Source organism: Aquarana catesbeiana, linkage group LG03 (assembly GCF_042186555.1).
Source record: "Aquarana catesbeiana isolate 2022-GZ linkage group LG03, ASM4218655v1, whole genome shotgun sequence".
In the NCBI taxonomy this organism is placed as follows: Eukaryota; Metazoa; Chordata; class Amphibia; order Anura; family Ranidae; genus Aquarana; species Aquarana catesbeiana.
Genome location: NC_133326.1, coordinates 663762200 through 663779307, shown reverse-complemented (window position 1 = coordinate 663779307; position 17108 = coordinate 663762200). Strand labels below are relative to the sequence as shown.

The following is a 17108-nucleotide window of genomic DNA, read 5'->3' as shown; positions in this document are numbered from 1 at the left end:
TTCACCCACTGAGAAAATACTAAGCGTTCTCTAAATGGGGCCCATGCCAAGTAGGTGACCTCCTGTGTTCAGTAAGCAGCAGGGCAGCTGCTTGACACGGGACCCGGAAGCTAGTGGCAATCCTTTTAGTAGCAGTGCCCACTTTAGTAATTTCCAGCTTTCACAGAGGTCCCATAGGTAAGGCAAATACATGCATTCATTGCTGCAAGCTCGATCAATGTAACTATGTGAAAATTGTCATAGCTCAACTTCAGCTTTAAACCTGATTATCTTTGCTTGCAACCTCAACAAAAGGACAATGGTAACCTTTGCCACTTTGAGGTTTTTGAGAAGCTCACTGTGTGTTTCTGTAATGGTTCAGGACAAAGATGGAATCCTAAATGTGTCCATGCCTATCAGTTAGTTCTGAAGGACACACAATCCCTGTGTACCTATTGTGTAATGAGTTCAGTATTTACTGGAAATTACAGAATTTGGAAATATCTGGGACTCCTCCTGCTGTCTGAATCTCTGCCCTGGGCTCTGTTCACCCCTTGGCCAGTATAAAAGCAACTGTCCAGCAGGCAGTACATAGCTGATGATGATGGGGTGCAGAGTTGTGTGCCTCCTCTTGCTGGCCCTTCTGGCTGGAGCCTACGCACAACTGTAAGTACACAACAGGATTTGTTTTTTCTTTTGTGAAGCATGTTAAACAGGGGCGTTGCTAGGTGGCAAAAAGACCAGGGGCTTCAGCCTGAAGTCCAAGACCGGCACGGGGGGGGCCTCTAGTGGTGCTGGGTTTTTTTTTTGGTTGGGCGGAGGGGTTGTGTGGTTGTGTGGCGGGGGGGGTAAGCTCACTTGCTGGTTGCTGCCTGGCTTAACAGTGCCCATCAGTGCTGACCACTTAACTGGCCTACCTACCTGACATACACTGACCTACCTGACATACACAGACCTACATTGACCTACATACACTGACCTACCTGACACACACTGACCTACATACACTGACCTACCTGACACACACTGACCTACCTGACCGACATACACTGACCTACCTGACATACACTGACCTACCTGACACACCCTGACCTACCTGACACACACTGACCTACCTGACCTACATACTCTGACCTACCTGACATACACTGACTTACCTGACTGACACACACTGACCTACCTGACATACACTGACCTACATACATTGACCTACCTGACACACACACTGACCTACCTGACACACACTGACCTACCTGACCGACATACACTGACCTACCTGACACACACTGACCTACCTGACCTACATACACTGACCTACATGACACACACTGACCTACCTGACCTACATACACTGACCTACACACCCTGACCTACCTGACACACACTGACTTACACACACTGACCTACCTGACACACACTGACCTACATACACTGACCTACCTAACCGATATACACTGACCTACCTGACATACACTGACCTACCTGACCTACATACACTGACCTAAATACACTGGCCCACACTGACCTACTTGACTGACATACACTAACCTACCTGACACACACTGACCTACACACACTGACCTACCTGACATACATCGACCTACATAGACTGACCTACCTGACATACACTGACCTACCTGACCTACATACACTGAGCTACCTGATATATACTGACCTACCTGACCCACACTGACCTACCTGACCTACACTGACCTATACTAACCGACATGACCTACACTGACACACACTGACCTACCTGAAACACACTGATATACACTGACCTACATACACTGACATACACTGACCTACCTGACATACTCTGACCTACCTGACCCACCTTGACCTACCTGACCCGCACTGACCTACATACACTGACCTACATGACAGACACTGAACTACATTCACTGACCTACCTGACATACACTGACCTACATACACTGACCTACCTGACCCACACTGACCTACCTGACATACACTGACCTACATACACTGACCTACCTGACCCACACTGACCTACCTGACATACACTGTCAGCGAAATTAGGCTGTACGCAGAGCACACAGCCAAATCTCCTGTCTCTAATAATAATAACATTTTCATCTAATGATATAAATGCATCTTACCTAAAATCCCACGCATCCAAGTAATCAGACATCAACCACCATTCCTCACGTTACCAGCTCAGCCTCAGTCAGCATCTCTGCCTCCCTCAGCCGTGAGTCTCTTTTATTAACACAAAAGCTTTCACAAACAGGAAGTGATGGTTCCAACAGCCAATCACTTCTCACATGGCAAGTGACATCACAGGATATAACCATATAAGGATTTAACAACACAGGATGTAAGCAAAGGACATGATACAATATACAATGAACAATGACTAATGACTACAGAAGTCTTATGGGTGTGCCTGAGCAGAGACAGGGTGCATGCATGTTTTTAGAAGCCACATGTCTTTCAAACATTGACTCTGTCTCCAACCATAACAACCCAAAAGACTCCCGTATTTCCGTTGATAGAACTCCTTATTATACATTGTTTCAGAGAACATTGTATACCTGGATTATTCTACTGTCTTTGTGGACGAGAGATTATTGGCAGGCGTACACTCATTGGGCCACAAATGTGTTGATCAGGCACACAGGGGCAAAATGAGCCCACACTCCTTAAACCAAAAATGTCTTTGCAGAGCGAACACACCCCCACCAGATGATCGTTCTGTGCATCGCACAGGGGCCCTTAGCTGGCAGACATGTCCCCACTCCGCTAACATTTCTCTACATCCCCAAAGAGCTTTTCACTACCAAACGGATCTCAACCAGAGTCAGTCTGCCCCAGTCAGCTTTTTAGAGCGGTCTGCGAGAGAATGAAAACTGGGAGACTTATAACAATATATTAAAAAACATCTTCATAAAATGTTCCACAACAACACTGACCTACCTGACATACACTGACATACACTGACCTATCTAACATACCTGACACACACACTGACCTACCTGACATATACTGACCTACCTGACCCACACTGACCTACCTGACATACACTGACCTACACTAACCTACCTGACCTAAACTGACACACACTGACCTACCTGACACACACTGATATACACTGACCTACATACACTGACATACACTGACCTACCTGACATACACTGACCTACCTGACCCACCTTGACCTACCTGACCCACACTGACCTACCTGACAGACACTGAACTACATTCACTGACCTACCTGACATACACTGACCTACATACACTGACCTACCTGTAATACACTGACCTACCTGACCCACACTGACCTACATACACTGACCTACCTGTAATACACTGACCTACCTGACCCACACTGACCTACCTGACATACACTGACCTACATACACTGACCTACCTGACATACACTGACCTACCTGACCCACACTGACCTACCTGACATACACTGACCTACGTACACTGACCTACCTGACCCACACTGACCTACCTGACATACACTGTCAGCGAAATTAGGCTGTACGCAGAGCACACAGCCAAATCTCAGTCTCTAATAATAACATTTTCGTCTAATGATATAAATGCATCTTACCTAAAATCCCACGCATCCAAGTAATCAGACATCAACCACCATTCCTCAGACATGTCCCCACTCCGCAAACATTTCTCTACATCCCCAAAGAGCTTTTCACTACCAAACGGATCTCAACCAGAGTCAGTCTGCCCCAGTCAGCTCTGACATACACTGACATACACTTACCTACCTGACATACCTGACACACACACTGACCTACCTGACATACATACACTGACCTACCTGACATACACTGACCGACACTGACCTACATACACTTACCTACCTGACACACACTGACCTACATACACTGACCTACCTGACATACACTGACCTAAATACACTGACCTACCTGGCATACACTGACCTACCTGGCATACACTGACCTACATACACTGACCTACCTGACCCACAGTGACCTACCTGACCTACACTGACCTAAACTGACACACACTGACACACACTGACCTACCTGACACACACTGACATACATTGACCTACCTGACATACACTGACCTACACTGACCTACCTGACCCACACTGACCTACATACACTAACCTACCTGACAGACACTGACCTACATACACTGACCTACCTGGCATACACTGACCTACATACACTGACCTCCGGAGGGACGCTCCAGTCCACAAGTCGCAGGCCCCATGAGCACTAGCGCGGAGGAGGAGGAAGTGCAATCCTCCTCCGCTTTGAATGCTGGGCAGTGTGGGCACAGTGGGCAGGGACGTCACTGGTTGCTAGCCGCTAGATGGCTATAGCAACCAGTGACCAAGAGAAGAGTCAGGCGGTTGGAGACGGAGCCAGTGCTACCACGGCTCAGTCCGCCCCTGTCCCCTGCATTCTGGACCGGGAAAAGAGACTCGGGGCTATTGGCCCCAGGCTCGGGGCTGTAGACCCAATAGCCACCCCCTGACGACGCCTCTGGCGGGGGATAAGCTCACTTGCTCGCTGCTGCCTGGCTTACCAGTGCCCATCAATGCTGAACACTAAACTGACCTACCTACCTGACATACACTGACCTACCTGACACACACACTGACCTACCTGACATACACACTGACCTGACACATACACTGACCTACCTGACATACATACACTGACCTGCCTGACATACACTGACCTACCTGACACACACAATGACCTGACACACACACTAACCTACACTGACCTACATAGACTGACCTACCTGACACACACTGACCTACATACACTGACCTATCTGACACACACTGACCTACCTGACTAACATACACTGACCTACCTGACATACACTGACCTACCTGACCTACATACACTGACCTACCTGACATAAACTGATCTACCTGATCTACATACACTGACCTACATACACTGACCTACCTGACCCACACTGACCTACCTGACTGACACACACCGACCTACCTGACATACACTGACCTACATACACTGACCTACCTGACACACACACTGACCTGACACACACACTGACCTACCTGACATACATACACTCACCTACCGTGTTTCCCCGAAAGTAAGACAGTGTCTTACTTTCTTTTTATCCCTAAAAGCCCCACTATGTCTTACTTTCGGGGTATGTCTTATATTGGGAAAAAATTTTTTCTTTATTCTTTATTGCAATATGTGTTTTTTTTGTTTTTTTTTTAATCAGCCCTGTTGGGGGGCTTTGGTGAGATATCATGGGTCTTAACAGACCTCTGATATCTCCCCTTTGAGACAGAGAAAGAGACAGAGGATAGAGATTCCCCAGTCCCTTTCTCTGCAGCGTCAGCTGCACTGAGAATGAAAGGAGAGAAGACAGCGGCTTCTCTCCATTCATAAACTGACACATTGTAATCACAGGAGGTTACAATGTTTCAGTTATGTGAATGGACAGAGTCAGCTGACTCTGTCTATTCACAAAGGAAGGAGGGGGAGGACGGAGGAACGGAGGGGGAGAACGGAGGGGGACAGAGAAGGAGGGGGGAACGGAGGGGACAGCGGGGAGGCACAGAGGAGGAAAGCGGAACGGAGGGGGAGAACGGAGGGGGACAGAGAAGGAGGGGGGAACGGAGGGGACAGCGGGGAGGCACAGAGGAGGAAAGCGGAACGGAGGGGGAGAACGGAGGGGGACAGAGACCCGCACCCCCAGCGGCCCGCACCCCCAGCCCCACTCTTTGTACCGCACGTCACTGGAGGCAAATCCCCCCGTGTTTCCCCGAAAGTAAGACATATGTCTTACTTTCGGGGTACGGCTTATATTAGCTGACCCCTCTGAAACTCCCGATACGTCTTACAATCGGGGGTGTCTTACTATCGGGGAAACACGGTACCTGACATACACTAACCTACAATGACCTACATACACTGACCTACCTGACACACACTGACCTACATACACTGACCTACCTTACACACACCGACCTACCTGACCGACATACACTGACCTACCTGACATACACTGACCTATCTGACCTACATACACTGACCTACCTGACATACACTGACCTACCTGACCTACTTACACTGACCTACATACACTGACCTACCTGACCCACACTGACCTACCTGACCTACACACACTGACCTACCTGACACACACTGGCCTACATACACTGACCTACCTGACTGACATACACTGACCTACCTGACTGACATACACTGACCTACCTGACATACACTGACCTACCTGACTGACATACACTGACCTACCTGACATACACTGACCTACCTGACCTACATACACTAACCGAAACTGAACTACCTGACTGACACACACTGACCTACCTGACACACACACACTGACCTACACACACTGACCTACCTGACATACACTGACCTACCTGACCCACACTGACCTACCTGATATACACTGACCTACCTGACATACACTGACATACACTGACCTACCTGACCTACACTGACCTACACTGACATACACTGACATACACTGACCTACCTGACACACACTGACCTACCTGACACACATTGACATACACTGACCTACATACACTGACATACACTGACCTACCTGACATACACTGACCTACCTGACCCACACTGACTTACATACACTGATCTACCTGACAGACACTGACCTTCAAACACTGACCTACCTGATATACACTGACCTACATACACTGACCTTCCTGACACACACACTGACCTGACACACACACTGACCTACCTGGCATACATACACTGACCTACCTGACATACACTGACCTACACTGACCTACATACACTGACCTACCTGACACACACTGACCTACATACACTGACCTACCTAACACTCACTGACCTACCTGACCGACATACACTGACCTACTTGACACACAATGACCTACCTGACTTACATACACCGACCTACCTACACTGATCCACACTGACCTACCTGACTGACACACACTGACCTACACTCACTGACCTACCTGACATACACCGACCTACATACACTGACCTACCTGACATACACTGACCTACCTGACCCACACTGACCTACATACACTGACCTACCTTACACACACTGACCTACATACACTGACCTACCTGACATACACTGACCTACCTGACCTACAAACACTGACCTACATACATTGACCTACCTGACACACACACTGACCTGACACACACACTGACCTACCTGACATACATACACTCACCTACCTGACATACACTAACCTACAATGACCTACATACACTGACCTACCTGACACACACTGACCTACATACGCTGGCCTACCTTACACACACTGACCTACCTGACCGACATACACTGACCTACACTGACCTACCTGACCTACATACACTGACCTACATGACATACACTGACCTACCTGACCTACTTACACTGACCTACATATACTGACCTACCTGACCCACACTGACCTACCTGACCTACACACACTGACCTACCTGACACACACTGGCCTACATACACTGACCTACCTGACTGACATACACTGACCTACCTGACATACACTGACCTACCTGACCGACATACACTCACCTACCTGACATACACTAACCTACAATGACCTACATACACTGACCTACCTGACACACACTGACCTACATACACTGACCTACCTGACACACACACTGACCTGACACACACACTGACCTACCTGACATACATACACTCACCTACCTGACATACACTAACCTACAATGACCTACATACACTGACCTACCTGACACACACTGACCTACATACACTGACCTACCTTACACACACTGACCTACCTGACCGACATACACTGACCTACCTGACATACACTGACCTACATACACTGACCTACCTGACATACACTGACCTACCTGACCTACTTACACTGACCTACATATACTGACCTACCTGACCCACACTGACCTACACACACTGACCTACCTGACACACACTGGCCTACATACACTGACCTACCTGACTGACATACACTGACCTACCTGACATACACTGACCTACCTGACCGACATACACTGACCTACCTGACATACACTGACCTACCTGACCTACATACACTAACCGAAACTGAACTACCTGACTGACACACACTGACCTACCTGACACACACACACTGACCTACACACACTGACCTACCTGACATACACTGACCTACCTGACCCACACTGACCTACCTGACATACACTGACCTACCCGACCTACACTGACCTACACTGACCTACCTGACACACACTGACCTACCTGACACACATTGACATACACTGACCTACATACACTGACATACACTGACCTACCTGACATACACTGACCTACCTGACCCACACTGACTTACATACACTGACCTACCTGACAGACACTGACCTTCAAACACTGACCTACCTGATATACACTGACCTACATACACTGACCTACCTGACATACACTGACCTACCTGACACACATACTGACCTGACACACACACTGACCTACCTGACATACATACACTGACCTGCCTGACATACACTGACCTACATACACTGACCTACCTGACATACACTGACCTACATACACTGACCTACCTGACACACACACTGACCTGACACACACACTGACCTACCTGGCATACATACACTGACCTACCTGACATACACTGACCTACACTGACCTACATACACCTACATACACTGACCTACCTGACACACACTGACCTACACACACTGACCTACCTGACCGACATACACTGACCTACCTTACACACACTGACCTACCTGACTTACATACACTGACCTACCTACACTGATCCACACTGACCTACCTGACTGACACACACTGACCTACACACACTGACCTACCTGACATACACCGACCTACATACACTGACCTACCTGACACACACTGACCTACACACACTGACCTACCTGACATACACTGACCTACACTGACCTACATACACCTACATACACTGACCTACCTGACACACACTGACCTACACACACTGACCTACCAGACCGACATACACTGACCTACCTTACACACACTGACCTACCTGACTTACATACACTGACCTACCTACACTGATCCACACTGACCTACCTGACTGACACACACTGACCTACACACACTGACCTACCTGACATACACCGACCTACATACACTGACCTACCTGACATACACTGACCTACCTGACCTACATACACTGACCTACCTGACATACACTGACCTACCTTACCGACATACACTGACCTACCTGACATACACTGACCTACCTGACCTACAAACACTGACCTACATACACTGACCTTCACTGACCTACCTGACTGACACACACTGACCTACCTGACACACACTGACCTACACACACTGACCTACCTGACATACACCGACCTACATACACTGACCTACACACACTGACATACCTGACACACACTGACCTACACACACTGACCTACACCGACCTACATACACTGACCTACCTGACCCACACTGACCTACCTGATATACACTGACCTACCTGACATACACTGACATACACTGACCTACCTGACCTACACTGACCTACACTTACACACACTGACCTGCCTGACACATACTGACATACACTGACCTACATACACTGACCTTCACTGACCTACCTGACTGACACACACTGACCTACACACACTGACCTACCTGACACACACTGACCTACACACACTGACCTACCTGACATACACCGACCTACATACACTGACCTACCTGACATACACTGACCTACCTGACACACACTGACCTACACACACTGACCTACACACACTGACCTACCTGACATACACCGACCTACATACACTGACCTACCTGACATACACTGACCTACCTGACCTACAAACACTGACCTACATACACTGACCTACCTGACTGACACACACTGACCTACCTGACAGACACTGACCTACATACACTGACCTACCTGACAGACACTGACCTACGTACATTGATCTACCTGACACACACACTGACCTGACACACACACTGACCTACCTGGCATACATACACTGACCTACCTGACATACACTGACCTACACTGACCTACATACACTGACACACACTGACCTACATAACACTCACTGACCTACCTGACCGACATACACTGACCTACCTGACACACACTGTGTCAGGAGACTAGTAGACCAGACTGTGTGGACTGCACAGAGGAGACCAGAAACACATGTAAGTGAAATGATGGTGTTTATTAACAAGTGATAAGTGAAAGGAATATAAACAGTGCAAAACCCACACAACAACCCACTACAAACAACAATATATATAGGTAAATGGAGATACCGTAATTGTAAACAAAGCCAAGCCAAGGTCATACACAGGGAAGTCAGCAGAAGGGTAAGGACGGGAAACTGAACAGGACAAGGAGAGGATGGATGGATGGGGTTCAGGGCAGGGATCCAAGGTAGCCAGGAACAGAAGGGACAGGACTAGGAAGGCCTCAGGATAGGGATTGGATCAGATCAGGACAAGGCAGATGCAGGCTCAAGGTCAAACGGGCAGCAAGGTCAGAACGCAGGGAGAGAGAGATACCAAGGCAAGCCTATGAGGGCTTGCCGGGTATTTATAAGGCTGTGGTGATTGACCTCATGTCACAGCTGAGCGCAGTGTGTGTTGTTTGCTCCACACTGCCAGAGTGCACCCGCTGGTTGACACTGGTACTACGGCCCAAGGATGCAACAGTGCCACCAGCAGGAAAGACCTCTTACTGCAGGTCCTAGGTGTTGGAAGACACCTGCTGATGGACACTGGTACTGCGATCCAAGAGACCGATAGCGCCACCAACGGGTAAACCCTCTCATGACACACTGACCTACCTGACTTACATACACTGACCGACCTGACATACACTGACCTACCTACACTGACCCACACTGACCTACCTGACTGACACACACTGGCCTACACACACTGACCTACCTGACCTACCTGACATACACCGACCTACATACACTGACCTACCTGACCTACATACACTGACCTACCTGACATACACTGACCTACCTGACCCACACTGACCTACATACACTGACCTAACTGACAGACACTGACCTACATACACTGACCTACCTGACACGCACTGACCTACATACACTGACCTACCTAACACACACTGACCTACATACACAGACCTACCTTACCGACATACACTGACCTACCTGACATACACTGACCTACCTGACCTAAAAACACTGACCTACATACACTGACCTTCACTGACCTACCTGACTGACACACACTGACCTACCTGACACACACTGACCTACACACACTGACCTACCTGACATACACCGACCTACATACACTGACCTACCTGACATACACTGACCTACCTGACCTACATACACTGACCTACCTGACCCTTACTGACCTACCTGATATACACTGATCTACCTGACCTACACTGACCTACACTGACACACTCTGACCTGCCTGACACATACTGACATACACTGACCTACATACACTGACATACACTGACCTACCTGACCCACACTGACCTACCTGACCCACACTGACCTACATACACTGACCTACCTGACAGACACTGACCTACATACACTGACCTACCTGACATACACTGACCTACATACACTGACCTACCTGACATACACTGACCTACATACACTGACCTACCTGACCCACACTGACCTACCTGACATACACTGACCTACCTGACATACCTGACCTACACTGACCTACACAGACGCACACTGACCTACACTGACACACACTGACATACACTGACCTACATACACTGATATACACTAACTTACCTGACATACACTGACCTACCTGACCCACACTGACCTACATACACTGACCTACCTGACATACACTGACCTACATACACTAACCTACCTGACATACACTGACCTACATACACTGACCTACCTGACCCACACTGACCTACCTGACATACCTGACCTAAACTGACCTAAACTGACATACACTGACCTACACTGACCTACCTGACACACACTGACCTACCTGACATACACTGACCTATCTGACATACACTGCCCTACACTGACCTACCTGACCCACACTGACCTACCTTGTCCACACTGACCTACCTGACCCACACTGTCCTACATACACTGACCTACCTGACATACACTGACCTACATACACTGACCTACCTGACATACACTGACCTACATACACTGACCTCCGGAGGGACGCTCCAGTCCACAAGTCGCAGGCCCCATGAGCACTAGCGCGGAGGAGGAGGAAGTGCAATCCTCCTCCGCTTTGAATGTTGGGCAGTGTGGGCACAGTGGGCAGGGACATCACTGTTTGCTAGCCACTAGACAGTTATAGCAACCAGTGACCAAGAGAAGAATCAGGTGGGTGCGGAGCTGGAGCCGGAGCCAGCGCTACCACGGCTCAGTCCGCCCCTGGTCCCTGCATTCTTGGCCGGGACAAGAGACTCGGGGCTATTGGCCCCAGGCTCGGGGCTGTAGTCCCAATAGCCACCCCCTGACGACGCCTCTGGCGGGGGATAAGCTCACTTGCTCGTTGCTGCCTGGCTTACCAGTGCCCATCAATGCTGAACACTAAACTGACCTATCTACCTGACATACACTGACCTACCTGACACACACACTGACCTACCTGACATACACACACTGACGTACCTGACACACACACTGACCTGACAAACACACTGACCTACCTGACATACATACACTAACCTACCTGACATACACTGACCTACATACACTGACCTCCCTGACACACACACTGACCTGACACGCACACTGACCTACCTGACATACATACACTGACCTACCTGACATACACTAACCTACACTGACCTACATACACTGACCTACCTGACACACACTGACCTACATACACTGACCTACCTAACACACACTGACCTACCTGACCGACATACACTGACCTACCTGACATACACTGACCTACATACACTGACCTACCTGACATACACTGACCCACCTGACCTACATACACTGACCTACATACACTGACCTACCTGACCCACACTGACCTACCTGACCGACATACACTGACCTACTTGACATACACTGACCTACCTGACCTACATACACTGACCTACCTGACATACACTGACCTACCTGACCTACATACACTGACCTACATACACTGACCTACCTGACCCACACTGACCTACCTGACACACACTGACATACCTGACATACACTGACCTACATACACTGACCTACCTGGCTCACACACTGACCTACCTGACACACACTGACCTACCTGACACACACTGACCTGACACACACCCAGACCTACCTGACATACATACACTGACCTACCTGACATACACTGACCTACCAGACCCACACTGACCTACCTAACATACACTGACCTACCTGACATACACTGACATACACTGAACTAAGATGTTTCATAACTTTGTTTTCATACATGGTAGTGTCGATTACCACAATAGCTCCCCCCTTGTCAGCCGGCTTGATAGTAATATCACGCCGGACTGACAAGGAGTTTAACGCTGCAATCTCATCTTTATTTAAATTGTGAGGTATATGGTCTCTCTTTTTTCTATCACACAAAAATGTCTTTATGTCATTTTCCACTTTCTCTATATATACCTCTAAAGCAGCACATGAAGTAGGTGGTACTTTGGTGCTTTTTGGTTTTAAACCCATATTTTTAATTGATAATATTGATAATTCTTTAACTGTGGCAGTGGACATACCAGAAAAATGTGCTTTGAATCTTAGTTGTCTAAAAAATCTATATAAATACTGTTTAAGCACAAAATCATTCATTTTCTCTTTAGGGCAAAAGCCCAAACCCTTATTCAACACACTTAGTTCAGCTTTAGACAAAACAATAGAGGAAATATTATGTACCAAGTTTTCATCTAATGTCTCTGGCGGTTCTGGCGTCTGGTGGTTACACCCCCTGCGGCGTCTTTTCTTTGTTCGCCGACCACCCCTCCTGGTCCAGGTAAGCATTTGAAAATAGCCAGATAAAGCAACTCTATGATGGGGATATCTTTTTGTTTCTATTCATAAATATTTTATTTTTTTGCATCGTTATAGGTACATTAAATATATTAAAAATAGGAGTGAGGAGATTGAGAGATCTGACACTTGCTGCTTGTCCTTGTATTAATGGCATACTATAGATGCCATTTAGTACTTCCTGTATACTCTACCATGGGCCGCGAGTCGGATGCGTAAGGGAGTCTACCATCTGCCCAAGTGGACTCGCCGGTCAGGTACGCAGAAGTCTGATAGTATCAGGCAGCCATGACCGAATCCAGGCAGGGGGCTTCCCCCATGGAGGAACTCTGCAGACATCTGGCGGGCCTTACCCAAGCGGTAAAAAGCCCACAGGAAGGCTATTCAAGATTGGAGGAACAAATCAAGGCTCTGTCCTCGCCCACCAGTCCCCAGGGGGCTTCGTCTGCCAGATTATCTCCCACACCCTCTGAAGTTATGCTCCCTCCAGAGCCCGGAGTACCCATACCTTAAAGGTTCTCCGAAGTTCGTAGCAAATACTGTGCGTTTGGAAATGCCTGTGAACTCTACTTTGCCTTGCAGCCCCGTACCTTCTCACTAGAAGCAACCAAGGTGGTCTTTGTCATTTCCCTGTTGTCTCGTGAGCCTCAAACCTGGGCCCACCGCCTCCTGGAGCGGAAGTCAGACTCTTTAGGAAGTCTGGATGCTTTCTTTCTGGTGATGTCTCAGCTCTAGGAGGACCCCCAGCTGACTGCAACTGCTGAAGCCGCATTGCACTCCCTCCGACAAGGCCCCAGGGCAGCTGAAGATTATGCGGTTGAGTTCAGACGCTGGGGCTTGGACACGGACTGGAACGATGCCGCCTTGCATCACCAGTTTCGGATGGGATTATCTGACCCACTTAAGGATGAGGTGGCACGGGTCGGAGTGCCTCAGTCCCTGGATGAGCTCATCAATCTCTCCATCCAAATTGACTGTCGCCTGAGAGAGCGATGCACCGAAAGGTCTACTAGTGCTTTTCGCCCCACCTGGGTGCTCGCTCTAGTTCCCAGTCCCCCCAGTTGGCCTTCCGCTACATCAACTGCTCCAGTCCTAGATGCTCCAGAACCCATGCAGCTTGGCCTGCTTCATCCTTCCCTTACCTCCGAGGAGAAGTTACGCAGACGTGCTCACAATTTGTGTCTGTACTGTGGGGAATCCGGGCATTACGCAAGCGCCCGCCCCAACAAGACGTGTAAGTGCCATTCTACTTCCCGTATGTGTGCAACTGTCATGCCTAAACCCAGTACTCACCTTGCTATCTCTATCACATTGCAGCTTCCAGGAAGGATTATCCCAAAATCAGTCATCATTGACTCCGGAGCATGAAACTGCTTCGTTCACCTGGTTTTTGCAGCCGATCACGGCATTCCACTTCGACCCAAAGCTCAAGGACTTGCTGTACACCTTGAAGATGGTTCCACCCTCAGTCATACAGGAGACCGTCCCTTTACTAGCTACTATGGGCCCTCAGCACCAAGAACTCCTCTGCCTAGATGCCATCTCCTCTCTTCCCTATCATCCTGGGAATGCCTTGGCTACAAGCCCATAATTCCCGTATTAACTGGGCTACAGGGAAAATTGAGTTCCTCTCTGAGTACTGTCAACAGCATTGTCTGCGGGGAACGATCAGTAAGACTTCTCAACACCTCTGCTTAGATTCGAATACGGAACTACACCAATCTATCCCAGAACCCTACCAGGACTTCTCGGATGTATTCAGCAAAAAGGGAGCAGAGATCCTTTTCCCGCACAGACCTTATGACTGCCCAATAGAATCTTTACCCGGAACTGAGGTACCCTTCGGGAGGATCTTCCCATTAACTGAGCAGGAATTAGACACATTAAAGAAATATATTGATGAAAACCTGGAAAAAGGATTCATCCGCCCGTCCACCTCCCCGGCTGGTGCCGGCATATTTTTTGTGGAAAAGAAAGATCACTCCCTTCATCCGTGCATCGATTATCGGGAGTTGAATTAAATAACGATTAAAACCCATTACCTGCTACCTCTGGTGCCTGAACTGTTCCAAAGGTTGGGAACCGCAACGGTTTTTACAAAACTGGATCTCCGCGGAGCTTATAATTTAATCAGTATCGGAGAAGGGGACGAGTGGAAGACTGCTTTCCGTACTCGTTTTGGGCATTTTGAGTGCCTCATTATGCCCTTCGGTCTCTGCAATGCACCAGCAACGTTCCAACACTTCATCAATGATATCTTTCGTGATTACCTGGACCTGTATGTTATTGTCTACCTTGACGATATCCTCATTTTTTCCTCTTCATTGACTGACCACCGCAGGCACGTCTGGAAAGTCCTTGCTCAGCCTAGACAACATGGACTGTATGCTAAACTCCACAAATGCGAGTTCGAACTCCAATGCATTCAATTTTTGGGTCTCATCACTTCAGTTGAGGGCATCAGGATGGACCCTCAAAAGGTGTCTGCCATCCTGAACTGGCCTGCACCCACAGACAAAAAGGGGATTCAGCGCTTCATCGGGTTTTCCAACTTTTATCGGAAATTCATCAAAGACTTTTCTAAACTCATCACTCCAGTTACTGAATTAACTAAGCAGGGAACCAGATTCTGCTGGACTCCCAGGGCGCAATCGGCCTTGGAGAAACTTAAAGAACTATTTACCTCAGCCTCCATTTTGAAACACCCTAACCCTGCCCTGCCATTCATTTTGGAGGTTGATGCCTCAGAAATTGCAGTAGGAGCAGTGCTCTCCCAATGACAAGGCGCCAAGGCTCTAATATTTCCAAAAGCCTTCTTCTCACGCAAACTCTGTCCGAAAGGAACTATGACGTAGGGGACCGGGAACTTCTGGCCATCAAAACGGCTCTGGAGGAGTGGCGCTATCTACTGGAGGGTGCTGCACATCCCATTCTAATTTACACCGACCACAAGAATTTGGAGTACCTGAGATCCGCCAAAAGACTAAGACCATGACAAGCTAGATGGGCACTCTTCTTTTCTCGCTTTCAATTTCACATTACTTACAGACCCGGCTCTAAAAACATCAAGCCAGATGCACTTTCCCGCATGTTCCATGA

The 17108-nt window shown here is 48.5% G+C and overlaps 1 protein-coding gene across 4 annotated transcripts in view; it reads left to right on the top strand.

The window, feature by feature from the left end:
* The first annotated feature begins 512 nt into the window (after nt 1-512).
* Nucleotides 513-17108, top strand: part of LOC141133431 (venom factor-like) — a 681995-nt gene continuing 665399 nt past the window's right edge. For all 4 annotated transcript variants that reach the window (XM_073622818.1, XM_073622817.1, XM_073622816.1 and 1 more), the window contains exon 1: nt 513-645. In XM_073622818.1, the coding sequence (XP_073478919.1) occupies nt 578-645 (68 nt within the window). In that variant the 5' untranslated portion in view covers nt 513-577. The remainder of the gene's footprint in view (nt 646-17108) is intronic.